The sequence below is a fragment of the Phaenicophaeus curvirostris genome, chromosome 8, assembly GCF_032191515.1.
Source record: "Phaenicophaeus curvirostris isolate KB17595 chromosome 8, BPBGC_Pcur_1.0, whole genome shotgun sequence".
NCBI classification, from domain to species: domain Eukaryota; kingdom Metazoa; phylum Chordata; class Aves; order Cuculiformes; family Cuculidae; genus Phaenicophaeus; species Phaenicophaeus curvirostris.
The window spans coordinates 29306167-29333382 of record NC_091399.1 but is presented as its reverse complement, the minus strand read 5'-3'; the positions used below and the strand labels follow the sequence as shown (position 1 = coordinate 29333382).

Below are 27216 nucleotides of genomic sequence, written 5' to 3'. Positions count from 1 at the left end.
CACCCTCCCTCCCAGCATATGTGCTCTGGTACCCAGCTGCTTCAGGAAGCCTTGTGTGAGAAGGGACAGGTATCCGGGCACGTGGCCTGTGCCTTTTTCAGGACAGGGGGGCTAAACCTGCCCTGCCTGCAGAACTGCCAGCAGCTCTAGGGCATTTCAGACCCGACCCTCTCACCTTCCCCTAGAAACCCCTGTAAGCTCAGTGAAGCACTGACAGTACGGCCTGTGAAAAACACTACCGTTTATTAAGCCAGCTAGTTTTTGTCAAGAATGATTTTAACAGAGCTGTAGGACTTACCCCGTCTCCTCCTGGGACCCTCAGCTGATTCATTGCATGCAGGGATAGAAGGAAAGCGGGGGACAGTCATCCTTGGGGGACACGGTGGCTCAGCAGCAGAGGCAGAGCTATGCAGGGAGCCACGAGCTGCTCACAGGTGACAGCAAGCCAAGCACAGCAGCTCCACAGCAGGCAGATGGGATGCTCCCGTAAGGCAACCCAGTCACAATTTGCTGGGATACCCTTAAGTCCTTGGCAGATGCTCTTTCCAGAAATTTTGCACATTGTTCTGCTCTCTATGTTCATCCAAAGAAGCTCTGAGGATCTGCAGGACAAGGGAGGGTGCTTGGGAGTCTTGGCACGGAGGGTAGCTTCCACCGAAGGTGCTGCTTCAGAGATACAAAGCTGAACCTGTTGTGCACCCAACCACTTTCCTAAGCACGGCCAGCTCACATCTCAAGAGTCATAGCCAGGTCTTCCCGCTCTCTTCACTTCTTATTGACATCAGGAGATGTTCTCCCTACTCCCACAGCCCTAGCAAGTAAAATGCCAGGCTGCAACCCACACAGGCAAAGGAACAACAGAACCCCAGAGAAAGCAAAACCATCACAGCACTCAGCTGGGGACAGACACACCCACAGGCTGTGAAGCCAGGACTCTCCAAGTCTTGTCCACACACATGGAACAGCCCCTCTCCTTGAAGCAGGAGGCTCTGAATGCCCACGTCCTTCCCTGCATTGTCTGGTGAAGGCAGCAGTTCCTGACCAAGCTTGCACACAGCTCCAGCTGCAAGCCATGCTCTACAAGCCAGAAAGGAGGAAAGGGCGTGCTGGGAGACATAGTAGGTGGACAGTAAAAGGCACAGGCAGAAGCTGAGGTTAAAAGGACAGAGATGTCTCGAGGGCAGGGTCACTGCAAATCCACCCCAGCAGAGGAGCCTCATGTTTCTGGCTGCTGGTATCAGGCAGAGACTTGGCACCATTCATCACACAGATGGAGAATCCCATGAGCCTTCCTGAGTCTGAGCCCCGCAGGCTCTGCCAGGCTGCCTGTATGCCGCCACGACCAAGTTTTCTCCCAAGGTGGGAGACCGTCCACAAACGAACTGGGAGAACTGGATCTCCATCTCTCATCCAGTGTTTTGCCCTTCTCCTCTAAACACACCAGGAAGGGAAGTCTGCACCATCATCCTTCCTCCGCAGGGCACAGACTAAGCCTCCCCAGCCCAGTGGGAGCAGCTATAGTGACTTGACTTCACAGGGGCCTTTAAATCAGGCAGGGCTTCACCTGCCAGGAAGGGGGTTTTAGCATTCACGATGTGCTGCAGCCAAACCCTCGGTGCCCCAGGTCAGCTGCACCCTGGATGGACACTGGCCATGAAGACAGTGGTGGAAATGAGCACATCCAACAGGGATGCCCTGCTGATGGTCCTGCCCTGCAGCTCTCACTGAGCAGTCTGGTCCCATCGAGCTGCAGATGCATGGGAGCATCTTCTGTCTTCCCTGGATACCCAGTTTAGGGGAAGGGTTCCCGGTCTTTGCAGATGGGAAACTGAGGATTAGAGGGCAGAGGTGGAGCCGGGGAGGAGTCCCAGAAGCCCCACTGTCCCAGGCTTCACCACCAAGCCTTCCCCGCCACCAACATCAAAGGCATCAGAGTGATTAACCACCTGCAAGCACCACCCCAGAGCAAAGAATTAAATTTACAAGGATACACCTCATCCCACCTCCAGAAATTTGCTGTAGGGTGGGCACCCCATTCCTTAGGGCTGCACCACCAAACACAGACTGAGGTTCAGAGGAGCAGTGCAATACCACCAAGCCAGCCTGTCCCCATTCCCCAGCCACCCCAACTCTCCCAAGCAGAGATAACTGAAGCAGAGCAGGCAGATGGGAGAGCTGGTCTGGGAAGGCAAAGCCATGGGCTACAAGAACGTCACATCGTCCTGAGACTGGAGCCAGCGCCAGTGGGCATCATACTCCAGGTGCAGTTTGCTGTTGAATTTGCAGTTCTCAAAGTCAGCCTCAGCTTTCCGAGTCTTTCCACTCGAGTTCCCCTTCCCCAGCCTCTCCCCGGCCCCCGATGGCAATTTGGTGTCTCTGCCCTGTTCCAGAGAAGGCAGCTGCTGGCCCAAATACCCGTTGGCCACCTGGGGCTCCTTAGAAAACCAGTGGTCTTGTGGTAGCCCAGGTGGGGAGAGGTCCACATGGGGCCACTCGTGCTCTGCTTTGCTCTTCTCTTGCTTTGCAAGAGCCCTCTCGGGGTCAATCCTGACCCAATCCTGCTCTGCCCTGACCAGGGCTGTGCCCGGCACAGGTGCAGCGTTGGTTTCGGCAGCGTTTTGGGAATACTCATCCATGTCATCGGCCAAAGTGTCCAGGTAGCTGCCGACGGAGATGCTGTCCAGCCTGTCGTTGGGGTCCTGCAGGCTGTCCCAGCTGCCCCGCCGCGAGGCCGCCTGGCTCTCCACCAGGCTGTACTGGCTGCTGGTCAGGCTGCTGCAGCGGCTGGTCAGCGTGCTCCTCTCCTCCAGCAGCCACTTCACCGCCTCGATGCCCTCATTCAACGCCACCAGCTGCTGCAGGATCTTCACGTCGACTGCTCGCAGATAAGCCTGGCAGGGAGAGAAAGAGAATACAGAGGTTTGGGGAGACCAATATGACCCTGGTGACTGAGGGACCCAAGTACCAGCAGAGCCCAGCAGAGGTGTCACCATGGTGGCCACAGGTCTTCCAAGCTGCTTGATGAACAGCACAGCATGGGATAAAACCCTGCAGGGAACCATCCCAGCAAACCCTGTCCAAGCCCTGAGGACACAACCATCAGGGGTAAACAACTTATGGCACCCAAAGGCCACCAACCCCCTTGGGGAAATAAATCCAGGGCACTTACATCACTGTCTCCCAGGGGGAGAGGAGTAAGAAAAGGAACTGGAGGCACTGGGTGGTACAGATCTGAGCCTACAGAATACCCCAAGCCCTGGGAGGCAGCTGCCAGCACAGAAGAGATCAGGCAGCAATGTGCTGGGACATTGCTCAGATCCAGCTGGACCATCAGCACCTCCTGAGACTTTCAGTGGTGTCCTTCAAGCATTTGTTTTCCTCCTTCTAAAGGTTGAGCCAAGCCTGATGACGATGTAACAGAGCTGGATTTGGAGCCTGAGACTCCCAGAATGGGGGAGGACAGGTATTGCCTGATCGCATTGCTCACCACGCTGGCTCCTGCCCCTCCGAGCTGGGGGAAGCTCTTTGCAAAACTTTAGCTGCCGCAGAAACATCTGTTTTCCTAACGGAAAGCCCTGCATGCCAAGACATTCCTGTCTGTGTGATACTGGCCGCTGAAAGCCACTGGATTTCCCCTGCACAGGACGCAAATATTTTGCCAGGAAAGGGAATAGGGCGGTGGTGGGATGCGAGGGAGAAAAAGCCATGGCAGGACAGGTACAGGCAGCCTGGGAGCTGTGGATGCCGAGGGACTCATTCACAAACACCTCAGCACCAGCAAGCTGCGATGGAAATCCACAGAGTCTCCTGGGATCTTTTCTAAGCACAGCGCCCGGTCCCCAGCATCCGGTGCCCTCAGAGTCACCCGCCTGTCTATGAGTGACCCGCTGGTCTCTCGGGACCCCCTGTCTCCGGTCCCACAGCAAACACAGCAACAAAAGCGTCCGAGAAAGGAGCCTGGGAAAGCTTCAGCCAGGGGTTCGGCACGTGACGCCTCTCAGTTCAGAGGACACGAAAAAAAAGGGGTAAAGATTTGTAGAGATCTGACACCGACTCCCATCCCCTCCCCACGCTCCTCAAGCCGGATTTAAACGAAAACTAGCAGTGATGTGACTGGATTGGGACAGGAGCCAGCTCTGAAGTGCAGAAACTTCCTTTTCTAGGCAAGTTATTTCAAAAATTGCCTACAATGGACTTTTCTGCACACGCTGCTAAAGCCTCTGGCCTTGGCAGGGAGACAGCATGGGAGGAAGGCTGGGAACCCCTCGTGGGGGAGGTCCCCATTTTTCTCTGCCACATCCAACTGTGGCTGTCAGAGATGCCAGATGAGGCACTCCAAAAGCAGAGTGTGAGGAAACGCTCCCTGTTTTCCGTATGATTTGCTGGGAAGAGTTGGTGATCGATTTGCTGCCAGCCTGACCTTGCACCCCAAGAAAACCCCTCTCCAGCAAGGCGAGGTCAGTGCAGGAGGAGATCCAGATCCATCTGGTTTCTGTATTCCTCCTGATGAAGTGTTAGCTACGCTGAACCAAGCCCACAGCCATCCCAAAGCCTGCGTGGTGGTCCCCACACAATGTCCACTGGCATCCAGACCCGGGGTGGCAGCAGCATCCAGAAGGGAGGAGGGTGACCGCAGTCCTGTGTGCGTGGCAGGGAGAGGAGGAGATCCACCTGGACCCCTGCACTGGGATATGACACCCGTGCCTCAGTTTCCCCATGTGCACACCACAATGCTGTCTTCCCCTGCATCCAGAAACATCCCCTCCTCTTTCAAAGGAGAGCAGAGCTGGGAGGACCATCATGTTCCTTCCTGTGCTCTCTGAGGGCAGGCGAGGTGCCAGGGGGAGAGCATCCCCCTGGGGGGATATGGTCCTGCTATCCTACCCAGTGCACAAGAAACCCATAAGCATCATCTTCCTTCACGACATCCAGTCCCAGGGACCACACATCCTCCGCAAACCAGGTGAGACTAGGAATTTTCTATCTTCTCCTCCCACTGCTCAGTCCTAGGCCAACTCCTCCTCTGAGCCCTGGGTTTGCTGCTCTCTGCTGGGGGCAGGGAGGGCAGATTTTGGTTCTTGTTCATGTGAATAGAGACAGGGGAGAGCTCAATGCTGGATTTTGGGCACCTGGGAGGCCATTCCCAGGCTGCTGACCTGGGTGGGAGGTGTCCCTGCTTCTTCAGGGCACTGGAACAGGCTGCCCAGGGAGGGGGTTGAGTCACCTTCCCTGGAGGGGTTTAAGGGACGGGTGGACGAGGCGCTGAGGGACATGGTTTAGTGTTTGATAGGAATGGTTGGACTCGATGATCCGGTGGGTCTCTTCCAACCTGGTGATTCTATGATTCTATTCATCAACTGGTGAGACAAGCTGGGGCAGAGAAAGGAAAAGCTTTGCTGACTCAAGGTTCAGAAAGCGTGGCCAAAGCCAGGCCTTGCAAAAACCATCACCTAACCCTGTCTGCAACCTGGGCAGGGAAAACGCTGCGGCTGCTCCCTCCTCCTCTGAGCAACCCACAGACCTTTCTCCTCTGGTCAGAGTGCAGCCTGGGAGCCGGCACGGAGGGTGGGCGAGAAGCATTCAGCGATGGGTGACACCAAACCAGGCAAAGCGTGGGTGCAGAGGGCTCAGGCTGCTCCCCATCCTCCTGGGTGGCAGGCAGGGATGTCGGCATATTTAGCCTGTTTCCATCCAGAAATGATGCTCGTTCCCTCCCTCGGTGGCTGCATGCGTGGGAGCGTCCCTTCCCCCAGCAGCACTTGAACCCATTGCCCAATCTCGCCACGTTTCGCGGAGGCGCAGGCATCGCTGGTATTTGCTCCTTCCACGAAAGGAGGGAGGCGAGAAAGCTGCCACCGGCACTCCCACAGTCCCTGGGAAAGGCCGACGCCAGAGCCCAACCCTTTACAAGCCACTGGAGACGCCCCAGCAGGAAGCGAACCCCGAGAAATCTCCTGGCAATGCTTGTGCCTTGTCACCCAGGGGTGACACCCACGGGGAGGAGGGGGGTACGCAGGGCTGGACCTGCCACTGTGTCCTTGGCGAAGGTCCCTGCCCTAAATCCTGATGCCCACGACTCCCTGGTCCCCACCAGAGCCTGGGGGGGGCACAGGGATCCCAGGCAGGGATGCTGCATGGGCTGGAGGGGTGAAGAAAGACTTTAGGGAGGGGTATGAGCTGGGGCTGTTAAATCATGCAGGAGAAGGCAGATGCAGGCAGCCCAGGCCAGAGGCAAAGTGCCCCGAGGTGGCAGGTATTGGATGGGGGGGGATGCAGGCAGATACCAGGGAGGGCGGATGCAGGCAGATACTGGGAGGGGGGATGCAGGCAGATACCGAGAGGGGGGATGCAGGCAGATACTGGGAGGGGGGGATGCAGGCATATATAGGGAGGGGGGAAGCAGGCAGAGACAGGGAGGGGGGAAGCAGGCAGAGACAGGGAGGAGAGAAGCAGGCAGAGACAGGGAGGAGGGAAGCAGGCAGATACGGGGAGGGGGGATGCAGGCAGCTATCAGGAGGGGGGATGCAGGCAGATACCGGGAGGGGGGGATGCAGGCAGATACCGGGAGGGGACGACGCTGACATGTAAGGCGGAGAGGGGGGATGAAGGTAGTTAACCTGGAAGATGCAGGCAGTGGGGGCGGGTGGTCAAGGTGCCCTGGAGGCGGCAGGCACCGGGGGCAACTCAGGCGTTTCCCGGAGATACCGGGGGCTGCCGGCAACCTCGGCGGCCGGGGCGGGGTGGGGGGGACGGCCAGAAGGGCTGTCAAGAGCTCCGGGAGCCTCCGCACTCACCAGCTCGACGCGCAGCGCCCGCAGGCGGTCGGCGAGCGGCGTCCGGGCGCCGCGCTCCGGGGCGGGCGGCGCGGGGGCGGGTTCGGCTCGCAGCCCCCGCAGCAGCCCGGCGGGAGGGCGCCGTCCCACCTTGCAGGCCAGATCCCGCAGCTCGGCGGGCAGCGACTCCCCGCCGACCTCCATGCGGGTCGCTGGGGGCGGTGGCGAACGCGCTGTCACCGCGGGGCGCGCCACCAGGTGTGCGTGTGGGGGCGTGGCTTTGTTCTGGCCACGCCCCCGCCCGCCGGGGCGGGGGCGTGGCCAGAACAAGCCACGCCCCCATCGCCGTCTCCACCATTTGTGGGCGTGGTCACGCCCCTCTCGCCGTCGCCACCATCGAGGTCCTCCAGGCAGCCCAGAGCGGTAGGGTGGGCGTGGCTTGTGCTGGCCCCGCCCCTCCTCGGCGCCGGAAGTAGCGTGAGGGGTTCACGGCGGCGGTGGTGGCGGCTTCGTTGAGCTGTGGACGGACCTGCCTGCTCCGGCCCGGCCTCAGCTTCCTCCCCTGCGCGCGGATCGTGAGTAGTGAGGCTGGTACTCGCCCTCCGCGCGACCCCAACGCCTCCTCCGCTCCCGCCGCTGCTTAGGGGGTCCTATCCCTGAGGCCCCCGGCCTTGCGCGCCTTAATCTCCTCTCTCCTCCGTCCGCTTCGCGGCCTCCACAGCCCCCGAGTGCCCGGACCCCTGTTCGCCCTCCCCTCCGCGATCCCCAGAGTCCCATTGCCCTTCCCCTGAGCGCTCTGGGCTCACGACTGCTCCTCTCCCTACCCGGGTAGAGTATGTGGGATTCTCCCCCCCAGCGTGGCCCCATTAGGGGAGGCCTGTGCCTCTGCCAGGCCCCTGGCTCTGACGGGTCTCCGTACCCTGATCCAGTGGGATGTGTCCCTGCCTGTGGCCACGGGGTTGGAACTGGGTGGGCTTTAAGGTCCTTTCTAACCTAAATCATTGTGATCCTGCCCCAGGCCCATCAGGGTGTGGGGGCAGCCTCACCTGGGCACAACTCCTCTGCCCTACAATGCTGGTGTTGGCAGTGGAATGATGGCCCCAGCTCTGGTCCCAGTGTCTAGGGTGGTTGCATCTTCGCTATGGCGATGGTGCTGGCTGCATCCCCACTATGTCAGTGGTGCTGCCTCACAGCCCTGCTGCTGTGAGTGAGGAGGGTACCTTTCCCCAACAGGGACCCTGCGGTCCAGTATGGGCAGGCCCAGCACCTCCATAACCCCTGCTGGTGCAGGGCCTATCACCAGTTTGTGCCTCTTGGTGGCTTTGCTTTTCTAGGGTCTGGGAGTGTGCCCACGCACTGCATCAGCCCTCACTAAGGGCTTGGCCTGGAGCAGAGCTCCTCATTGGCATGTGGGTTTGAAGGCTTCCAATCGCCCTGCTCACAGCTCTCGGCAAAACTTGGGTTGTTCCTTGTGGGGCTGGAGGGGCTGGCAGGTGGGAAGGCTCCGTGGGGCTTCTCCTTGTGGTACGTGTGCCATTCCTGGCCACGGCTTGTGCCAGGCCTTGTGTTTGCTGTGAAGAGGGTTTGAAGGTGCTCACCTCCCTCACCCTGCACTGATCACGTTTTGTCAGGGAGCCCCAATGGACGCAAGAGCGGAGCAGAGTGCATCCTGACCCCTGCCCCACGTGGCTGCCCCTGTGTCAGCCCCCATGACTATGGATGAGTGGAAACCCAACCCTGCCATCAAGCCCCACAAGAAGCGGAGCTGGTACCTTGCTTGGAAGTACAAGCTGATGAACCAGCGCGCGCTGCGGAAACTGTGCCAGGTGAGTCACTCACAGGCCTGTGGTGGATTAGGGAGGATAATCTATAGGGTTTACGAGCTTATGGAGCAGCTGCTTGGGTAGAGGTGGGCCTGCTGGCAGTCCTGGGTGACCTAATATGCTGCGAAAGCAGAACTTGTCCCCTAAAAAGCTACAGCCAGTGGCTTTGTGTGTGGAAGGGTCTGCTATGTCTAGCAGTTCCTTCCAGGTGCAAAGAACCTGTTGGATGGCTGTGGTAGGAGATACAGTTATCCAGGTGTCCCTGGGAGGCTTTCAGCTTGAAACCTGATTGATTCCTCCCTTTCTGGTTCCAGACCTATACCCAGTGCAGCAGGGCTCAGCTTGCACTGGGAATCCACCCTTGCCCTGTTTGGTTTGCAAATCAACCCTGATATAAAACACAACAGGTGGACAGAGAAAATAGGGCTGAGTAATACAGTCTCTTGCACCAGAGGCAGCTGGTGTCTGAGAGAGCCACAGGCTTGGTCGCTTCTGCTGTAAAACACCTAATCCTTGGTGGAATCAGCATCCTGGAGGGTATCTGGGGACATAAGGACAGGAAGGGTTTGGCCCCATGGCAGTGAGCTGCAGAAAATGGGCTGTTCTTGGGATGAGCAGAGCTCTGTGAAATCTGGCAGTTGGTTTCTGTGGAAGGGAGCAGGGGAGTTTTGCGTGTGCCTGGGAGAACAAAGACTTGTGATGGCTCTCTGGAAAGAAGACTGCTCAGTCCTGCATCCTCTGGGGTGCTTGGAACTTTGGAAAAGGCCTGATCATTCAGGCCAGCATTGTTCATTGTGCCAAGGGCAATGGGCTGCCTTGTCTGCTGTCATCTCTGTCTTTCATGGCACTGCTGTGGCTTAAAACACAGATGAAAACTGAGCTTAAAACAAGTAAACTAGAGCTGCAGCGGTGGAGTAGCCACATGTACGGTCGCTGGGCCTCTGTCAGCAGCTCTGACTGAGCCAGTCCTGCTAACTCGACTGCTGGTCCTGCTTGGTGCTGCCTCGCTTGCCCTGGGCTGTGGGGCTGATTTTCTGCCTCTCCACTGCTGACCAGGGCAGAAAGTCTGGGCAAGTTGATAAGGTGGCTTTGCTGTGGCCACCAAGCGCAGCCTGCTCCTTGCTGTGAGGCCAGGGCTCTGTTCTTGCCTAATTAAAAGCTTTCCTTGCACAAATATCAAAAGCTATTCATTGGCCTAAGTCAACAGCAAGCCAGCAAAGCCAAAATGCCGAAGTGTTGTTTGTTTCCATATTTTCTGCCTGTCTGTCTCTTGTCTTATTGCTGGTTTTTTATCTTCCTCAGTTACTTCTTGAACCCATTTGGCTGCTTGGCAGAGGTAGCAGCATCATGTAACTTTGAGGCAATATCCAGCCAGGTAGAGGGGAGATACTTTTTTGTGTTTCTCAGCAAGGGCAGGCCTGTGTGTGATCTCAACCCCAGACCTCAGAGAATCAAGGTTTCTAGAGCAAAAAGGTGCAGATTTTTAGAAAGCAAGCTGTTCAGGGGTTGAGAGACAAGGGAAGTGTCCCAAAACCACTCAAGACCTATTTCAGCACCCTTTTTTGGGGTGACCCAGGCTATGAGCAGTCTCCATCAACCTCTCCCATCCTCTCCTTTGGCTGCTGAGTCTTGGAATGCTCTGGGAGGCTGGCAGAACCCTGAGCTTGTGTGACCTGGGGGAACTGCCTGGTATGTCCATAGGAGCAGGGCTGTGGCTGCTGGGCAGAGATTTTGGTTTTGCACAAATGCCTGCAGCCACCACACACTGCTGTCACCTTTCCATCGTGGAGAAGCGTCTGGTCCCTGGGTTACAGCACTCCCTGGGTCAAGTGAAGGCCTCATCTTTCAACCTAGGCTGTCCTGCATCTCTAGGCAGCACTGCAGCTCTAAGACCATCCTCTTGGCTGTGGCCAGATGTGCTCTTGCAGCTTTGACCCACAGGCAAATCATTTCCCAACATGGGATATTGGTGGTCCAAGTTTTCCTGTGTGGCTCTGTCTCAGAAGAGGTCCTTCTAGCTCGGAGTTGTTTCTGCTGTACGCTGGGTCCAAAAACAAGCAAGAAGACTGAAATTGGGAAAGAGAAAAACAAGATGTATTTTAATAAATAGAAATGTGTTCTTTTCTCCCTCCCCTTGGTCTCCCCTGAACCTTCTTGTAGCCCCTGGACCTTCCTGTCGCCCTCTGTGTCAGCATTCACGCAGGTTGCCTTGGTTTGCTGCAGACAGTAAGGCTGTAGGCTGTTCTCTGCAGCCTGTGGCACAGCATGGTTTCCTGAAGTCAGACCTCAGCTTCTTGCCTTTGCCTTGCTTTAGTCACACAGCAGCCTTTCTCGCTCAGAATACCCTGGATACATCTTCTGGATGCAAAGGGAGAGTTGAAAGTGATGCTGCAGGAGAGGCAAAAGTTAAGGTTACTGTGGGAGCTGTAACTCTGAATTACCAAACTCTTTATATGCAGAGACCCTCAACCTCCACACAATATTTTAGCAGCAGTGTGCTCACCAATCTGGAAGCAGGATCTTATTGAAATATAATTCTCATGTGTCAAGAGTTCAGTGTTCTTCAGCTAATGAAAACATTTCACCCTAAAACTTGGTCAACCTGTATTTCTTTCTTTGCCTTTTCCCAGAAAAAAACAGGGGAAATAACAGATGCTTATCATCCCCTGCAAGATCTCTTTGGGGTGCCCTGCAGACTGCCAAGGAGATGGCCTGATCTCAGGGTTGTTACTTACAAGTTGGTAACACAAAGCATCCTGCGTTGCAGACAGGTGCTGTCCTCTTCCTGCTTGTGACTGTAATTGTGAACATCAAGTTGATCTTGGACACCAGGAGAGCTGCTTATGAGGAGGAAGAGGAGCCTGCGCAGGACTATGGTGAGGGGCAGCATCTTGCTTTTCTTTGAAAGCAAGAAACTAGAGGGAGGGAAATAATTTCTTTAAGTCAGGATGAACTTGTGACCAGCTGCAGCACAAAAGACAGGTCTATACATATGGGTTAAATAAAAGTGAATAGAACAGGTTGTTCCCATTCATGTGTCTTCTCAAGGTTTCAGCACGTTTGGTTGCAGAGGTCTGTGTGGGGATAGGTGGGGCCAGGCTTGATGGTATTTTGGATTTCCCTTACCTGCCATCCCATAGATTCTCACCCATGGCTTGCTGGGCTGGGATCCCTGATGGGCATGGCCTCCTGGAGGCTTGGCTGGGCTAGCACTGAGCAAGGACAAGCCAGAGGTACTTTGCCTGATTGAGGCTGGGCTTTTCTCCCCTGTAGATGACGAGATGCTGAATGTGGAGGTCCCTAGGCACCCTGTCAGCAACAAGAAGGTCTTGGATGTTGAGGTTTACTCCAGCCGGTCAAAGGTCTATGTGGCTGTGGATGGGACAACAGTAAGTGAGGGGAACTGACTGTTCCTGTGTGCAGAGGGCAGGTGGAGTTGGATGGCTGAAGCCTCAAGCAGTGGGTGGTGGGAGCACTTCTGTGGCTGGCAAGAAGGTCGGGAGTGGATCCCTCTCCTGCCTACAGGACTGTGGAGGTGTTCCCACATTGGCTTCTACTCTGGCATCTGTCACTGCCATAAGCAAAGCCAAAATGTCACAGGAGAGACACTTGCCTCTTGTCTGGGGGGCTCTGCTGTGCTGAATGGGCAGGGAAGAAGAGGTCTTGGTGTATGGTTCTCATTGTTTCTCCACCTGTAGATCCTGGAAGATGAGGCTCGGGAGCAGGGAAGAGGGATCCATGTCATCGTCTTAAATCAGGCTACGGTAAATCATCCCCGTGCACCTGTCTTTGTCCTTCTTACTTCATCTTTCCTTGCTCTTCAAGTGTTAGGTGTATGAGGTAAAGGGCAACCAAGAGAGAAGTCCCCGAGTGTCTGTTTGCCTGTAGTTCCCAGACCACAGCACAGTCACCCAGAAGGTCCCTGCTTTGTTTATCTCAGGCTTGCCTAGCTGTCCTTGGGAAGCAGGTGGAAGAGGAGTTGTGAGGTTGGGTAATGCTGTCCCATGGACCTCAGTGCACTTAATATCATGGGTAAAAGCCTGAGGGCTGAATTTACCTGGGGACTGACTCCCCGGCATACCAGAAAAGTGACTCATTGGGATGCTCAGGGACTGAGACTTACACAGTTTCCATAATTCTGCAATCCCTGCAGGTATAGCATTTAAGATGTGTCTGATGTTTGAATACCAACAGGGTCACGTGATGGCCAAGAGGGTCTTTGACACCTATTCTCCCCATGAAGATGAAGCCATGGTACTTTTCCTCAACATGGTTGCTCGGGGACGGATCCTGATCTTCACCATTAAGGTATATTCCCTTAGTGTCAAAAGAAAAAGTCACCATGAGCCAGGATGCTCTAAAGCTCATCAAAATAGTTGCTTCCTGAATGTCATCGGGCATTCCCAGGGCTGAATGTCACATCGCCATTGGGCTCTACCTCCCTGGCTGGATCATCTCCCTTCTCCTCTTGCTCCTCATTGTTACTACAGATACTGCTGTGTGCACAGCAAGACAGGAGAGCAAAAAGCAGATGTGTCAGAGCCCGCAACAATAAATGAGAGGTTAGGTGGAGAGTGGACATGAGGAAATGGCTTCAACCTGCGCCAGGAGACGTTTAGAGTGGATGTTGGAAAAACTTTCTTTTCTAAAAGAGAGGCACTGGAACAGGCTGCCCAGAGAAGTAGTGAAGTCTCCATCCCTGAAGGTGTTCAAAATACATGTAGATGTGGCACATTGTGACGCGGTTTAGCAGGCACAGTGGTGTGGATGATCTTAGAGGTCTTTTCCAACCTTAATGATTCTGTAATTCTATGAAATAAAAGGATGTGGTGGGACCCTTCTAGGTCCCAGCTCCCAGCTTTGGGAGGGGCACTGTGGACTGTGCTGACTCTGGGCTGCTGCGTGAGCAGCACTGTGTTCGCAAGGTTACAGGTTTAGCTGTGTGAAGTGCTGCTGAACACGTACCTGCTTAAGAACAATTTGGTCTCAAGGAAACAGGAGTCCATGACTCCTCTGACCAGTCTGTAGATCGTGAAGAAGCCAATGGCACGTTTAGTGACACGCAGACCTCGGGAACCTGCTCTTGAAGCTGTCTGGCTCAGCTGATTCAAGGGTAGGAGTGGGCCCTGTACCTCTTTGGTGTTGATGGGAGACCTTCCTTGTCTGCATCAGGAGCCAGACCTTAGCTGCAGGGTTGGGTTTTGTTCCAGGATGAAGGTTCCTTTCACCTCAAGGACACAGCCAAGAATGTTCTGAAAAGCCTGGGGAGCCAAGTTGCACCATTCCTCAGCTGGAGAGACATGTGGACGTTTGTGGGGAAGAAGGGAGGTGAGTCTAGCACAGGCTTCTTTTTCGGGGAGAAGGCAGATGAAGATAAACCCAGCTTATACCCAACATGCTATATGAGCAGGGAACAAGTCACAGAGAGCAGCAATTCTGTTACTGGGGGTGAGGGAGAGGATAGAGGCAAAGCACATGCCTTCAGCAGCTCACCAGAGTTTCCAATGGGAAAAGGTGCCAAGCTGCCACCCAGAGCTACAGCCCTTGGTCGTGCTTACAACAGGAGAGATGGGCCTTTCCAGACATTCCTGACCCTATGTCCCTTCTCCAGGGGAAGTGTACGGGGAGAAGCATGCCAAGTCACCTGCCCTCTCGACATGGGGTGATCCTGTACTGCTGAAGACAGAAGTTCATCTGACATCCGTGGAAGGTAGGAAGTATGATCCACTCTGCAGTGCCAGGTATCTTTGGGAGATGTCTGCCTGCTGCTCCTGGTGCTTTTGAATTAAAGCCATGGGTCAACATATCCCAGAATGGATTTCAGACTGTTTGGGATGAGGATGATAACTTCTAAAATGGGGCCAGCTTCCTTTCTTCCTGCTTCCATGGCAATTCTAAGCGTGCTTCTTGAGAAAGGTGAGGATGGGGAGGTGGTCTGGCTGTTTGTCACCTCTCCAAACCAGGCTTAGTCCAGTCTTTTCTGACTGTTGGCCTTGACCATGGGCCCATTGCTGTTCAGAGAGGCCATGTGGTGGGGGATGACTTCTGAGTAGCCCCTGTGGTTATATGAAAAAATGCTGCTTGTTGATAGTAACGAGGACTAGCTTTGTAATGGCTAAGCCCAGAGGGCACCACTCATATAGCAGTGCAGCCTGGAGCACACAAGGTGAGGCCATAGGGATGAGCAGTCTTTTTTTCCTCCTTGGTGCCTCCAGATGCTGAGTGCCGCTGGCCCGACACAGAGCTGAACCGCCGCCGAAAGAGGTTCTGCAGCAAAGTAGAAGGTTACGGCAGCGTCTGCAGCTGCAAAGACCCCACGCCCATTGAGTTCAACCCTGATCCTGTGAGTGCAGGGGCGGAGTATTCTGGGAAGGCTCTTCAGGAGGGAGGGCTGGGCTGGACTAGGTCTATTTGCAGCTCAGATGCAGAGTCCTGTCCATAAACACCGGCTGAGTGGTGAAAACTGCTTCTGGGCCAGCTCTTAATCCCAGCAAAGGTGAGGTGGTCAGGTCATGCTGGGGAAGGGGAGTTCCCTTGCCCTATGTCTGCTTTGAGCTGCCAGGTTACCATGCCTCTAGGGACGTCAGTGCAGGCAGCAGACACTCTGCCTTTGGAGATGGAACAGCTGTCACGGCCTTGGTCTGAGCTTGGCACAGTGCTGAAAGGTTTGGACAAAGGTCTCCATGCAGATGCAGTTTGGCATTTGGGAGCTGAGTCTGAGGTGGGGTGAAGGTGGGAAGCTGGCAGGGTCTCGAGCAGCAGTGAGTGGTGTCCTGGTTGGTTGTTGTGGGCCTGAGCCCAGGGTTAGGACTATGCAGCTCTGCTGTTTAGCAGGCAGGGCAATCCCTACCCTTGGATCATGCTTTCAGTAGTGTAGAATTGTTTAGGTTGGCATAACCGCTCCCAGCCCCACTCATGCACATTCTTCTCTTTCAGCTCAAAGACAATAAAGTCTTTGATGTGCCTGTAGCTGTTATTGCTGGGAATCGCCCCAACTACCTGTACAGGTGAGCACTGCCAGGGGACACGGCGTCTCTGCTCTGTGCCATGAAACCAGGCATGGTACAGGCCTTCCCCTCCGTCCTGCTGGCAGGATCCAGCCTCCTCCTGGGGCTGCATGAGCACCATGGGCACACCTGCTTGGACAGTTGTCAGGGTCCTTGGCCTTGGGACAGGGAAGAGCTATGGGGTATTCTTGTTCCCTCATCATCCACACTTTACCCTGAGGAATCCATACCCCCCTGCTGAATTTCCTGAGCCCCCTGGGGCTGTGCTGTGCTCAGGCTCCTTGGTCTCTCCCCAGGATGCTGCGCTCCTTGCTGTCGGCTCAAGGTGTCAATCCACAGATGATCACAGTCTTCATCGATGGGTACTACGAGGTAAGAGTGCTCCCAGAGGTCCCTGCAGGCAGGTCCTTGGTTTCCCAGCTGAGAGTATGTGGTGCTGGCCCAGTCCTTGGTCCCTTCACCCTTCTTCCTGCTATGGGTCACACTGCTCTTCCACAAAGTCATTCAGCTTTAGCCATCCATGGGTGCAGGTAAAGCTGCCTTGGCATTCAGCAAAGCCCAGGGTTATCCTTAAATCAGAAGGGGGCTGGTGTGCAGGAATGAGGTGGTGATGCTGGACTCTTCCCTATTCTCTTTTCTCACTTGATAAGTGTTGCCAGTTCTTTGAGCAGGTCTGGGTGTAACACTGCCTGTGCAGCTCCCACACATGAAGCAGAACAAACTAGTCCAGCCATGCCTGTCCAGCTCTACTCTCACTAAGAGGTGAAGAGGCCCCAAATGTTCTGTGTTCACAAGGCTTATGAAAGCTGAGGCCAGGTAGAGGAGAACTGACCCTTTATAGAGCAAAGACCATCCTGTCAGCTCAACCTTATAAAGCCCCAGAGGATCCCCCTGCAAGCCCTGGCTCTCAGGCAGCAGTATGTGCTCTGGGACAGGCACGTGGGATCTTAGTAGTTCTCAAGAGCTTGCTGGCCCTCGTCTCTGCAGCAGCTCACGAGGTGCTGTCTGGTTGCCTTGTGATGGAGACGGGGAAGGGAACAGGCTTGTTCCCTTGTAGGCTTCTCCAACCATTGCCAGGTTGTGGGGCTGGGGCAGCTAGTTTGTTTATTCAGGCTCTCACCACAGCACATCAGAGTGGTTAAAGATAGCAGCATCCATTGCCATGGCAACTTGACCAGCATCCCTCAGCTATGAGGGGGCAGCCTGGATGCTCGTGCGTCCTGGTGGATACCAGGGAAAGGCAGAAGGGTTGGTGCAATGAGAGGCCCCCCTTGGGGGGCCCTTCTTGGGACAGAGATCTGTCATCCCAAATATGGATCACCTTTAGCCCCAGGATGGATGTGCTTGGTCAGAGAGGTCTCTTCCTTGGCAACTGTGAGAGAAAGTGAGGTTGATTACGGTCTTGATGTTAAGCAGCTTGTAGGTGTTCCTGGCTATACTTCTTTTCTTTCTGCACTATCAGTGAGGAACTGGGAATTTAGGGCCTCTCAGATAGTCTCGGAACTATTGGGTCTGCAAACTGGCAGGGCTAACAGAAAATTATCATGATATTTAAGGGCTGAAGGGCCAAGAGGGTTTGGTGGGTTCCCTGTTGCAGGGTCTATAACACAGCATCATTTTAAGCCTCACTTGCCACAAGAGAACAGCCACTTACGGGGCATCCCACAGGCATATTCTTGTCCCAGGGAGCTGACAGTGGCAGAGGGTGGGGAGAATATATCCATACCATGTTTGGTAAGCTTTGTACCTTTCCATTGCAGGAGCCAATGGACGTCGTGGAGCTGTTTGGCCTCTCAGGAATCCAGCACACTCCCATCAGTATTAAAAATGCTAGAGTTTCCCAGGTGAGAGGCATTCCCCAAATCCTGGAAGAGCTGTTTCCTGGGACCTGGAATAGCTTTTGAGGGAGGCTGGGCTTAGCCTCACGTCTGTGTCAGGTCAATACTAACACAGGTAACAATCCATCTTTTCTTGTAGCACTACAAAGCCAGTCTGACTGCAACCTTCAACCTGTTCCCGGTGAGTGAGAAGACCTCTGCCTGTGCCCTGTCTCACTTTTTGCCCATGGCAGACACAGGGTGTCCCTGGGAGGTTGGCATCTGTGACCTCCATCTCACAGGAGCTGGAAATATCCCTCTGGGGCAGTGAACAGCACAGGCAGGAGCACTGTTCGGTGTCTCTGCTCTGTCCTGTTCCTCTCTATCCTTCTGACATTCTCCTTGCCCTACAGGATGCTAAATTTGCTGTGGTTCTGGAGGAAGACCTTGACATTTCTGTGGACTTCTTCAGGTAAAGCTGCGGGTCCCTCTTTGGGTGGGGCATTTCTTAAAAGCTGTCTGGCTGCTGAGGAGAGGCCAGAGCTTGCAGTGCTGTAGCTCACCTATCTGAGACTGAGCAGTTCCCAGGCAACAGTGTTAATTGAGCTCTGCTTGCAGAAAGTCTGAAGTCCTCTGTCCTGGCATTCCATGCAGGGTGACTTCAGGGTCTGGGATCTCTTCCTGCTTTGCTTTTTGGAGTTACTGGTCCATTCTGTACACACACAGTTAAGTCTGCCCCATAGCAAGAGGGCTGGGACAGTGTCTAACAGGGCTCCTGTTTCTTCTTAAGAAGGAAAGACTGATGGATAATCTTGTCCCCTCCTCATGGCAAGATGCAACTTAGCTTGTTTGGGTGCTTCTCCCTTGATCTCACACCAGCATCAGCTATCTCACCCCAGGAGATGGATTAAACAGTTGCAGCAGTTGGGGGTGGCTTGTCCCTTGGTGGAGAATTTGCCACAGTTTGTATGAGGGAAGGGTGTTCGAGCAGGAACTGAGCAACTCTTTCCTCAGCTTTCTGAGCCAGTCGATACACCTTCTGGAGGAGGACGAGAGCCTGTACTGCATCTCTGCTTGGAATGACCAGGTGGGTCAGGGAAAGATGGTGGAGAAGGGACACCTCTGCCCTGTGTTTTTCCCCTGAGGTCCAAGTTCTATCTTTAAAGCAGGGTGTCCCCCTCACTATCATCCTAAGGGATCACCATCTCCTCAGCTCAGGACTGTTCAGAAGTACCTCTGCAAATCACTCTTATCCCTGCCATGTGCTTCCTATGTCTGCCTCTTCCCCACACTGAGAGCCTCAAAGGAGCAAGATGCCTCCTTTTTTTTGTGGGGTAGGGGTGCATGAAGGATGCTGAATGTTCTTCATAATGTCACAGGGCTATGAGCACACAGCTGAGGACCCCTCACTGCTGTACCGTGTGGAGACGATGCCAGGCCTGGGCTGGGTACTCCGGAAGAGCCTGTACAAGGATGAGCTGGAGCCAAAGTGGCCAACCCCTGAGAAGGTGAGTACTCTAGGGGTACCCGGTCTTCTGCACTCCCGCCTCTGCCCTTCAGCAGTCACCAATCATCACCCAGTGCCTATGGGTACAGCTCTTGGAGGAGCACTGTCTCTCTCTGAGCTTCTGCTGGGAAGGATATCCAAGCAGAATGGATTTGGGACAGATAGTAACTTCAGGACCACATAACCAGCCACAGAGGTGGCTGGAACAGCCCAGGCAGGCTGAGGCCTAAGGGCCTGGAGCTGATATGGGCAGCCAGAAAGGTCCCTGCGTGGCCAAACCACCAAATTATATCACCAAACAGTGTGAGATGCAATTTCCAATCTCTAGCTCTGGGACTGGGACATGTGGATGCGGATGCCCGAGCAGCGGAAAGGCCGGGAGTGCATCATCCCTGACATCTCGCGCTCCTACCACTTTGGCATCGTGGGGCTCAACATGAACGGCTACTTCCATGTAAGTGACCTCCCTCAGCCCCCAAGCTCCACCCTGGTGCCGAGCTCAGACTCTGCTGCCTTTCCAGTAGGAGGGATGCTTGAGGTGACTTCCAAGTACTCATGACTTCTGACTGAACCCAATTTTCCTCCCTCTCCTCTCTCTTCCTCCCAGGAAGCCTATTTCAAGAAGCACAAGTTCAACACAGTTCCAAATGTCCAGCTTAAAAATGTGGAGAGGTGAGTGCTGGTCAGAATGAGATCTGGACGAAACAGTTGCTTGACCCGACCCTTGTCCCCATGTGCTGGGGATGTCTCCCTTCATTCTGGAACAACAGCGATAACCTCCAGCCCTAGCACACTGGCCTCCACTAGGGAATCCTTGCAGTGTTTTTCTGAGGTTGGGTTCATCTACCTTGTGCTCGTGGTAGACATGTTGAAGGGTCACGTTTTTGCTGCCACATCTTCCAGGATGCATGGCAGTCCTTGCTCTCCATTCATTGGCTCCAACCTGCGTTTTATTGTTACGCTGGGGCAGTCTTGGATTTGGATCATCTTGGGATGTCTTCTGCTGATCAAACCACCTGACTCTGCCCCGGTCTCTGTGCTCTCTCCTCCAACAGCTTGAGGAAGGATGCCTACGAGACTGAAATTCATCGGCTCCTGGGGTAAGTGCCTGCAGGAAGGCTGGGAGGCTGTGGGGCACGCTGGATGAACCAACCAGGACAGAAGAAAGGGGAGAGGTGGCCCTGGTGGCCCCAGCCACCGCTTGCCTGTCAGAAGTACTCTGCAGTGGCAACAGTGAGGAGGTGTGGTCCCCTCTCAATCCCTGTTTGGTTTCTGCAGCGAGGCTGAAATCTTGGACCACAGCAAGAATCCGTGTGAAGACTCCTTTGTGCCTGACACTGAGGGCAAGGTCTACGTCATGTTCATCAGGATGGAGCAGGAAGCAGATTTCACCACCTGGACTCAGCTTGCAAAGGTGAGGCCCCTGACGTGGTCTGTCCTGACCCCTGCACTGATCTCTACATCGCTGGGAAACATCTGGCTGTTGTTCTTGGGTTTGCTTATTGCGTGGACACAGCTCAGCAAATTGATTCTTCCTGTCCTTGGGTGACGATAAATCTCTTGGCGTTTACAGAAGACACTGGGTCATCCAGGGCAGATGCTTGGCTCAGTAGAGAAAATGAGTTTTGTGTGTACCTGTGTGGGAGCCCAGGGTCTGAGCTTGTCTAGTCTGGTGGTTTCCATCACTCGCCTGGAGGCGATGATCAAATCCCCTGTCCTGAGACAGGGAAGGGAGTGGGTTCCCACTCTCCTCTCACTCATGCTGCCCTGCACCACCCCAGCCAAAGGGTGCAGCCCTGGAGAGGGCAGGGCTGGTGGCTTTTACCTTGCTAGGAGATGCCTGGCCCTGGTGTTTCTCACCAGGTTCTGATGCCTCTTCCTTCCTCCCCACCATCCTAGTGCCTCCACATCTGGGACCTGGATGTCCGTGGGAACCACAAGGGGTTGTGGCGGCTCTTCCGCAAGAAGAACCACTTCCTGGTGGTGGGAGTCCCTGCCTCCCCCTACTCGTGAGTATAGGGGGGGCACAGCAACCTCAGTAATCCCCCCCACCCCGTCTTTGTGGCACTGCCACCTTCTGTCATCTTCTGTCCCAGCCCAGTCCTGGGGCAAACCACTCCCTATTCTTCATTAGTGTGGTGGGAGACGGGGACAGGACCTGGAGGATGCCCCAGGGGGAAGGAGATAATGCCAGGAAGGCCAGGCAGGGCTGCTGGGAGTTGGGATCCTGAGATGGGTGGGACCACCAGCCCTGCCTGCTCCCATCCTGACTCCTCCGCTGCAGGTCTAAGAAGCCCTCATCGGTGACGCCAATCTACATGGAGCCCCCTGCCAAGGAGGAGGGGGCGGCGGCGGCAGTGCCAGCAGTTGCTGCAGCAGAGCAGACGTGAGACAAGTAGCTGGGAAGCGCAGGGGACTGGGGAAAGACACAGACCCCTCCGTGGTGCAGCAAGAGTGTTGGCAGTAGCTCGGAAGCCGGTGACTTGGACGTGGACTGTCATTTCAGGCTGAAAACTGAGATCTTGGGCTTCCTCCAGCCCCCTGTTGTGGTCTCCCTGGCACGGGACAGGGTCCTTCCCTGTACATAGGCCACCCTGTGTCCCAGGAACTTTTTTTTTAACAGACTCTTTACTAACACTGCTCCTTTGCCCCGTGGCTGGGCAAGGCTGGAGGAAGGAGATGCTCAACTGGGGGCTAGAGGGGACTTCAAGAAACACCTCTGCTTCCCTTTTTGGCCCCCAAGTCCTGAGAGGGCAGCACGCTCACGTGCATCTGACCAGCTGGGTGTTATTTATTAACTCTTGCCTGGCTGGCTTCATGCCCAGTGGTGAGCGCGGTGGTGAAGAGGGAATCTTCCAGCATCTCTTCTATCTCCTGCATGATGGATGCACCTTGAAGACTGTATGCTGGGTTGGATGTCTCCCTGCACGCTGGCTTTGCTTCTTGGGCTGCAGCAATTGGTGCAGCCCAGCTCACAGGCAAAAGGGAATGCTGAAGAGGAGCTCAATGTGCTGTGGACACGAAGGGGACGCCCCAGACCCAGCATGAGGGCAGTCAGATGCCCCTTTCCTTTCTCTGCAGTTCTGGGAGCTGGAGAGGCCTCTAGATGGAAGCGGACCAGACTGCGTGCTGTGGCTCAAACCATCCTCACCCACTTTCTCTGTGGGGAACAGCCCTACCCCCTGAGTCGTGGGAGAGGGGGTGAAAGTGCCTTGCAGAGTGAGATGGGAGCAGCCTGAGGGCATCTCCCTTGGCTGCAGGGGCAGGAGGGACCAGGGCCCTCTGGAGTGAGAGCTGCTGTGCTCTGGTGTGGTCCTTGCCTGTGGTACTGTACCCTGTCTCCCCCTTCCCTTGCCAGCTCCCCCCCAGCTTTAGCTGGAGGAAGAGGGAGTTTCTTCTCCTGAATCCCCACCCTTACTGTGGTACGTTGCTAGCAGGGAAGCTGTGAGCTGAGCCAGGATGGGCAGCTTGGCTGTCCTGCTGTGGTACATCCCTTACACAGAGGGAGATGGAAGGGGTCCCTATCCACACTCCCATGCCTTAGGAAGGACCCCAGAGCCCCCTCCCACCTCCAGCCACATGGTACTAATGTCCTGTCCCTCCTGCACTGAGGGCATTCTTGGTCCCCTTGCTCATACACCTCCCTGTTTCATCCATGCAGCAAGAGATCTGTTCTCTGCCCAGGTCCCCAAGCCTTGGGCAGGGGTGCTATTCTCTGGCTTGCCCCTGGGAGGAGGATTTGCTGCTCAGCCCTTTCCCTGTGGTTGCAGAGACTATTCTTTATTTTCTCACTGTGAACGGAGCATTGGGGTCTACACTACACTAACTTATTTATTTATTGTTTGTGGGAAGGGGGGGAAGGATAGCAGGAAAGCAACCTGGAGAGCTGGCAGCCCCCAGCCTGTGTCGAGGCACTTGTGGGAGGCTTACGTCTTTTCCCCTGGCTCCATCCTCTGTTCCCCTCCTTCCTCCCTTGCCCAGCATACAAATAGTTGCGAACCTGAGAAATCTGCCTCTCTGTGGCCACAATGAGCCCAGCGTGGCCACAGCACGGCTCTCGTGTGACCACAGGACTCTGACCCTGCAGTCTGGGGTGTGCCTGTCACAGCAGCAGGGAGGGGGTGGATGCAGGAGGGGTGCAGGGTGGCACCCTTGAGACTGTAGTCCCAGACTCGGGTTCAACTCTGCCCTCTCCTGCCACCCCCAGCGCTGCCCTGCATTGGGGTTCTGCTCAGACAGCCTCTCTGTGCTGGTCCTTAACCATAAAGCAGGTCCTTTCAGCACAATGGGAAAGGGGACTTGGCTTCTTCCTGGGGAAAGCAGCTCCCTCCCCATGCCGTACTTTGGAAAACCTTCCACAGCTCTTCGCCATGATGCCATTTCCTTGGCATCTCTGTTCCCAAGGCCCTGTTTCCCTTCTCCCTAAAACTAAATGCACCTGTTTTCCCTTCTTCCCTGGCAAGGCTCTGGCTTGGCTCCTTCCTGGCTCCTCCTGGGGCTGGGGAAGGTGGTCCTGCAGATAGGGAATGGCTAAATGTGAGTTCCTCTCTGCTGCTTGCCATGCAGCAACCGGAGAGCAGTGGCTCCCTGCTCTCTGCGACAGCAGGACTTGACCCCCTCTCCACCCACTGCAGTGGGCCTGCCGAGTGATGTTCTCCATCCCTTGACGTTCCTCCAGCAAGGCTCTGCTGCGGTGGCCGTGGGAGGGCTGGGTCCATGGGCATCTCCGGGGCTTGCTGCTTTCTGAATTGAATTATTTTTCCAAGAGTAAACATTGCAAAGCTGTTGAGCCTCATGTGTTTCATAGCTGGCTTTATGCGTGGCCCAGGACTGGAGTCCTCCACTGCAGCCACCTGCCTAGAAAGGACAGACCCCTATTCTCTGGTGTCTCACTCTGCCCTGTGTGCCGCAGGGCTGCTGTGGGCCCCTGTTCTGCAGCTCCTGTGCCAGCAGAGGTCCTCCATGCCATGTGGTGCCCAAGTGGCTGGCGTGGGTTTGTGATCTGTTTTATCCTCAAGCTTTTATTACTCTTATCTTCAGTTCAGCAACTGAGAGAATTCTGACCAACTGCCTAGGGTCTCTTGCTTGGCATAACCAGCCCTTGTGCCTCCCCTGCCACCTCCGGCCAATGTCTGCGGAGAAACAGCCTCACAGCCTGGGTCTGTGTTCGCTCCCTGGCTCCTAGCTTGGTGTCCCCTTGGGGACTCAGCATGGTGAAGTGAGCAACCTACCCTCGTGCTTGCACCCTTCCATCCAGCAGCGAGCATATTGGAGCTGAGCTGCATTTCTGGCCTCGCTGTTGGGTTTGGGTTCCTTTCCTTGGAGGAAAATGGGTTCTTGGAATAGCAACCCCCTGCCCAAGGTCTCTGCTGAAGGAAGGGGCATCATAGCTGGAGGGGACGGGGCCCCTGCCATCAACCAGCCACAGCTGGAACTGAGACCTGGCATTTCATGTCATGCCACACCAGGGCCAGATCCACCCCCAGCCTGGCTCCTGCCTCGTTCAGCCCCTGACTTATTGCCGGGGAAGGCAAAGCAAAAGCACCTTCTTCAGCATGGCAGCCTTTGTTCCTCCCTGCGGGGTGGATGCAAAGTCAAGCAAGGAGCAAGCTCAGTCCTGCCATGAGTAAAATAGTAAAATAGCCTCTGGGTCAGCCCTGTTTGAGTGACTCAAAGGAAGCCCAAGGGACTTCTCCAAATTTCTGCCCCCATGGGGTAGGGAGGGCTTGGGATTGTGCCTGTTCCTGGGCAGAAACCATAGGCCCTGCACCATGGGAGAGCGTTGGCCACCAGCACAGACCGGCCACAACCTCCGTCCCATCCCAGCTGCTTCCTACTCCCCTGCCAGCTCTCCGCAGCCAGGCTGGGCTTCTTCCTAGGCGACTGCCACCTCTTCCTGGGACCAGGCACAAAGGCTTTTCCCCCAGCCCCAGGGGCTTTACTTGGTGATGCTGGAGCGGGCTCTCACTAAAAGCAGGTTAACCCCCTGTGCCAGGTTACTGGAAAGCTGTGGCTTATCATCCTGGGTGATGATGATGCCAAGGTTCATTGCCTGGAAGAGCTCAGTTCTGGGAAGCTTGTTAGAGGAGCCCAGTCATTCCCCATCATTCCCTTCCTTGGGGTCCCGCTCACTTCCCGGCTCAGCTGGCAGATGCTGGAGCATCCCTTGATGTCTGGGAGCTGGTCAGGTGACTGACCCATCGCCTGCTCTCCCTGGGAAGCCCGACCCATCAGCTCCCACAGCTCAGCCCCGTGTAGAACCAGCTTGTTGTGCTGCCTACGTCGCCGGTTCCCAGGTCTCACCCGGCCCTAGGCAGCTGCCCACAGCCTGGCCTCCCTGGCTTTGTGCAGCCGCACAAAGGAGAACCTGTCCGGGCTGCTCTGCATCCCAGGAGTTGGCTGATAATTAAACAAAAGCAAAATAGCCTTGGCATGAAATTTGACCTTTCCAGAGCTTTGGGGGGAGGGGAATTTTGCATCATTTCTGGTGGTGGTTATTTTTATGCATTATGCTTGTTTGGCAGGGATCTCTGTGCCAGGGGAGCGGGAGTTGCCGTGCTCTGATGATGGGCTGGGATGTGGGAGACAAGGTCTAGGCTGACCCTTCCCATGGTGTGTTTGCCCCTCGGTGCCCCACAGATGGAGGGAAGCACCCTCCAGCTGGCATTCTCCAGATAACAGACACGGTCCTCTTGGATGGAGGTATCTCGGTACTGGAGGGATGCCAGTGCCTAGGGCGCGCTGGTGTGTGGGAGGGAGGCAATGATGCTGCTCCCAAGCCACTCGCATCCCAACTCGGGGAGCTGATCTCCCACTTTCTGTACCTTCTGCTTTATAAAGAGCCTTGCAACACCAAGATGTGCCCAGCTCACTCCCAGGAAGGGGCTTCCCTCCTTGGTCCCAGCTGCAGGGATCCCTCCCCTGTGCCCAGCCCAGCCCCAGCCCCTGCTGCCACCTCCTGTGCCCACACCCAACGAAACCCAGCAGTGAATTAATCTTCAACTGGGTACCCTGGATTGTTGTTGCGATGGTTATTGTGCTGTGTCCTGCCCAGTGCGGCATTAATGATTAACATCCCAGGTGCACTGTCAGCTCCTGCCTGCTGCCTTTTGAATAGCCCTTCCACCACCTTCGCTGATAGCCCAGCAAATAACGTGGGCATGGACCCGCCCAGAAAGCACCTTTGGGTGGGCACGCAGGAAGGTTTATCTCTGGGGCAGAAAGGAGGAGGAGAAGGGGAGCCAGGGAGGAAGGCTGTGCCCGGAAAGGGTGCATTGCCTCACTTCTTTCCCCAGGGCCAGCCTGTGCCCTTCAAGGGTGTCCTTTCCTCCCTGATCCGGGTATACCCTGGCCAGGCTGTTATGGAAGGCGGGGGAAAATCCCCCGCAGCGGGCACTCCTTGGGCAGCTGGTGCTGGATAAGTTTGCTTTTACTTCCCATTCCATTTATCAGCACAAGCCCAAAGAGCCGTGATTCCTCCTCCCTCTGACGAGGACCCTGTGCCCTACCAAAGCTAATTCCCAGGAGGGGTGGGCAGCTCATGTCCTAACGCTCTGAGCGCAGCCCGCTCCCTGCCCGCACACACCCCTCTGCCAGCAGGGCTTTGCCCGCTGTGCCCCGAAACAGATGGTGCCGGTGGCAAACACACCCTGCAAATCTTCTGGGACTTTGACCCATGCCCGGCACCCACCACAAAGAGGAAACACATAAACCAGTACCCCATGGGGCTGCTGGCGGGTGAAATGCAGGTATCTGACTTCCCCGTATAGCCAGGGGCTCCCAGCCCCTCATGCTCCCCACTCTGTGCCCGCAGGGATGCTAAACACACCATCCCGTGGGAGGCTGATGAATCCTCCCCACCCAGCCCTGGCTCCTTCCTTATTGCCTCCAAGGGAGTGATGGCTCAGCCTTGAGCCACCCTGATCCCCAGGCAGGGGGAAATTCCCCACGTGGGCTCTGACGGTAGCTGTTTCCCACGGGGAGAAGGTCCAGGACTGCTGCAGGGCAGAGAATATGGTGGCATCGGGCTGGTCCCCATCACATGGGGGCATGTGGGGCCACAGGAGACAGGGTGAGGCTGGAGATGCCACACTATCCACAGGAGCAGGCGTGGATCTGTGCACTCCTCTGTTTCCCTGCACAGAGCCAACTCCAGAGCACAGGGACTGGCACCTGTTTGCTGAGCCTGGCCCTGACGGTGACCTCAGTTCTGCTGCCGAGCATCTATCCACATGACTGAGTCTCTCCCCTTGCCATCCTCGTCACCTCCTGAGCCGCGAGAGGAGCAAA

General features: G+C 55.6%; 2 protein-coding genes across 2 annotated transcripts; one reads left to right on the top strand and one right to left on the bottom strand.

Annotated features, from left to right (window-relative positions):
• Positions 1–210: 210 nt before the first annotated feature.
• LURAP1 (leucine rich adaptor protein 1) lies at positions 211–7020 on the bottom strand. Its single transcript, XM_069863025.1, has 2 exons — positions 6795–7020; positions 211–2891 (listed from the first exon to the last, which is right to left on the bottom strand). The coding sequence occupies exons 1-2, from the start codon at positions 6975–6977 to the stop codon at positions 2202–2204; spliced, it is 873 nt and encodes a 290-aa protein (XP_069719126.1). The 5' UTR covers positions 6978–7020; the 3' UTR covers positions 211–2201.
• Positions 7021–7259: 239 nt separating this feature from the next.
• Positions 7260–23716, top strand: POMGNT1 (protein O-linked mannose N-acetylglucosaminyltransferase 1 (beta 1,2-)). The gene is made up of 22 exons (XM_069863024.1): positions 7260–7348; positions 8405–8599; positions 11364–11472; positions 11870–11985; positions 12295–12360; positions 12791–12904; positions 13807–13924; positions 14208–14306; positions 14812–14939; positions 15533–15603; positions 15900–15975; positions 17364–17447; positions 17581–17622; positions 17834–17892; positions 18435–18507; positions 18800–18928; positions 19256–19381; positions 19535–19599; positions 19983–20027; positions 20206–20341; positions 20827–20936; positions 21212–23716. Exons 2-22 carry the CDS (start codon positions 8483–8485, stop codon positions 21315–21317), a joined length of 1989 nt encoding a protein of 662 aa, XP_069719125.1. The 5' UTR covers positions 7260–7348; positions 8405–8482; the 3' UTR covers positions 21318–23716.
• Positions 23717–27216: the final 3500 nt, after the last annotated feature.

What these genes read in the sequence shown, in the direction of transcription:
- LURAP1 (XM_069863025.1), bottom strand. Translation starts at nt 6,977, where the DNA reads ATGGAGGTCGGCGGGGAGTCGCTGCCCGCCGAGCTGCGGGATCTGGCC. An exon ending in GGGCGCTGCGCGTCGAGCTG is followed by an intron (nt 2,892 to 6,794) that starts GTGAGTGCGGAG and finishes TCTCCCTGCCAG; the next exon opens with GCTTATCTGCGAGCAGTCGA.
- POMGNT1 (XM_069863024.1), top strand. Translation starts at nt 8,483, where the DNA reads ATGACTATGGATGAGTGGAAACCCAACCCTGCCATCAAGCCCCACAAG. An exon ending in TGGCTGTGGATGGGACAACA is followed by an intron (nt 11,986 to 12,294) that starts GTAAGTGAGGGG and finishes CTCCACCTGTAG; the next exon opens with ATCCTGGAAGATGAGGCTCG. An exon ending in AAAATGCTAGAGTTTCCCAG is followed by an intron (nt 17,448 to 17,580) that starts GTGAGAGGCATT and finishes CTTTTCTTGTAG; the next exon opens with CACTACAAAGCCAGTCTGAC.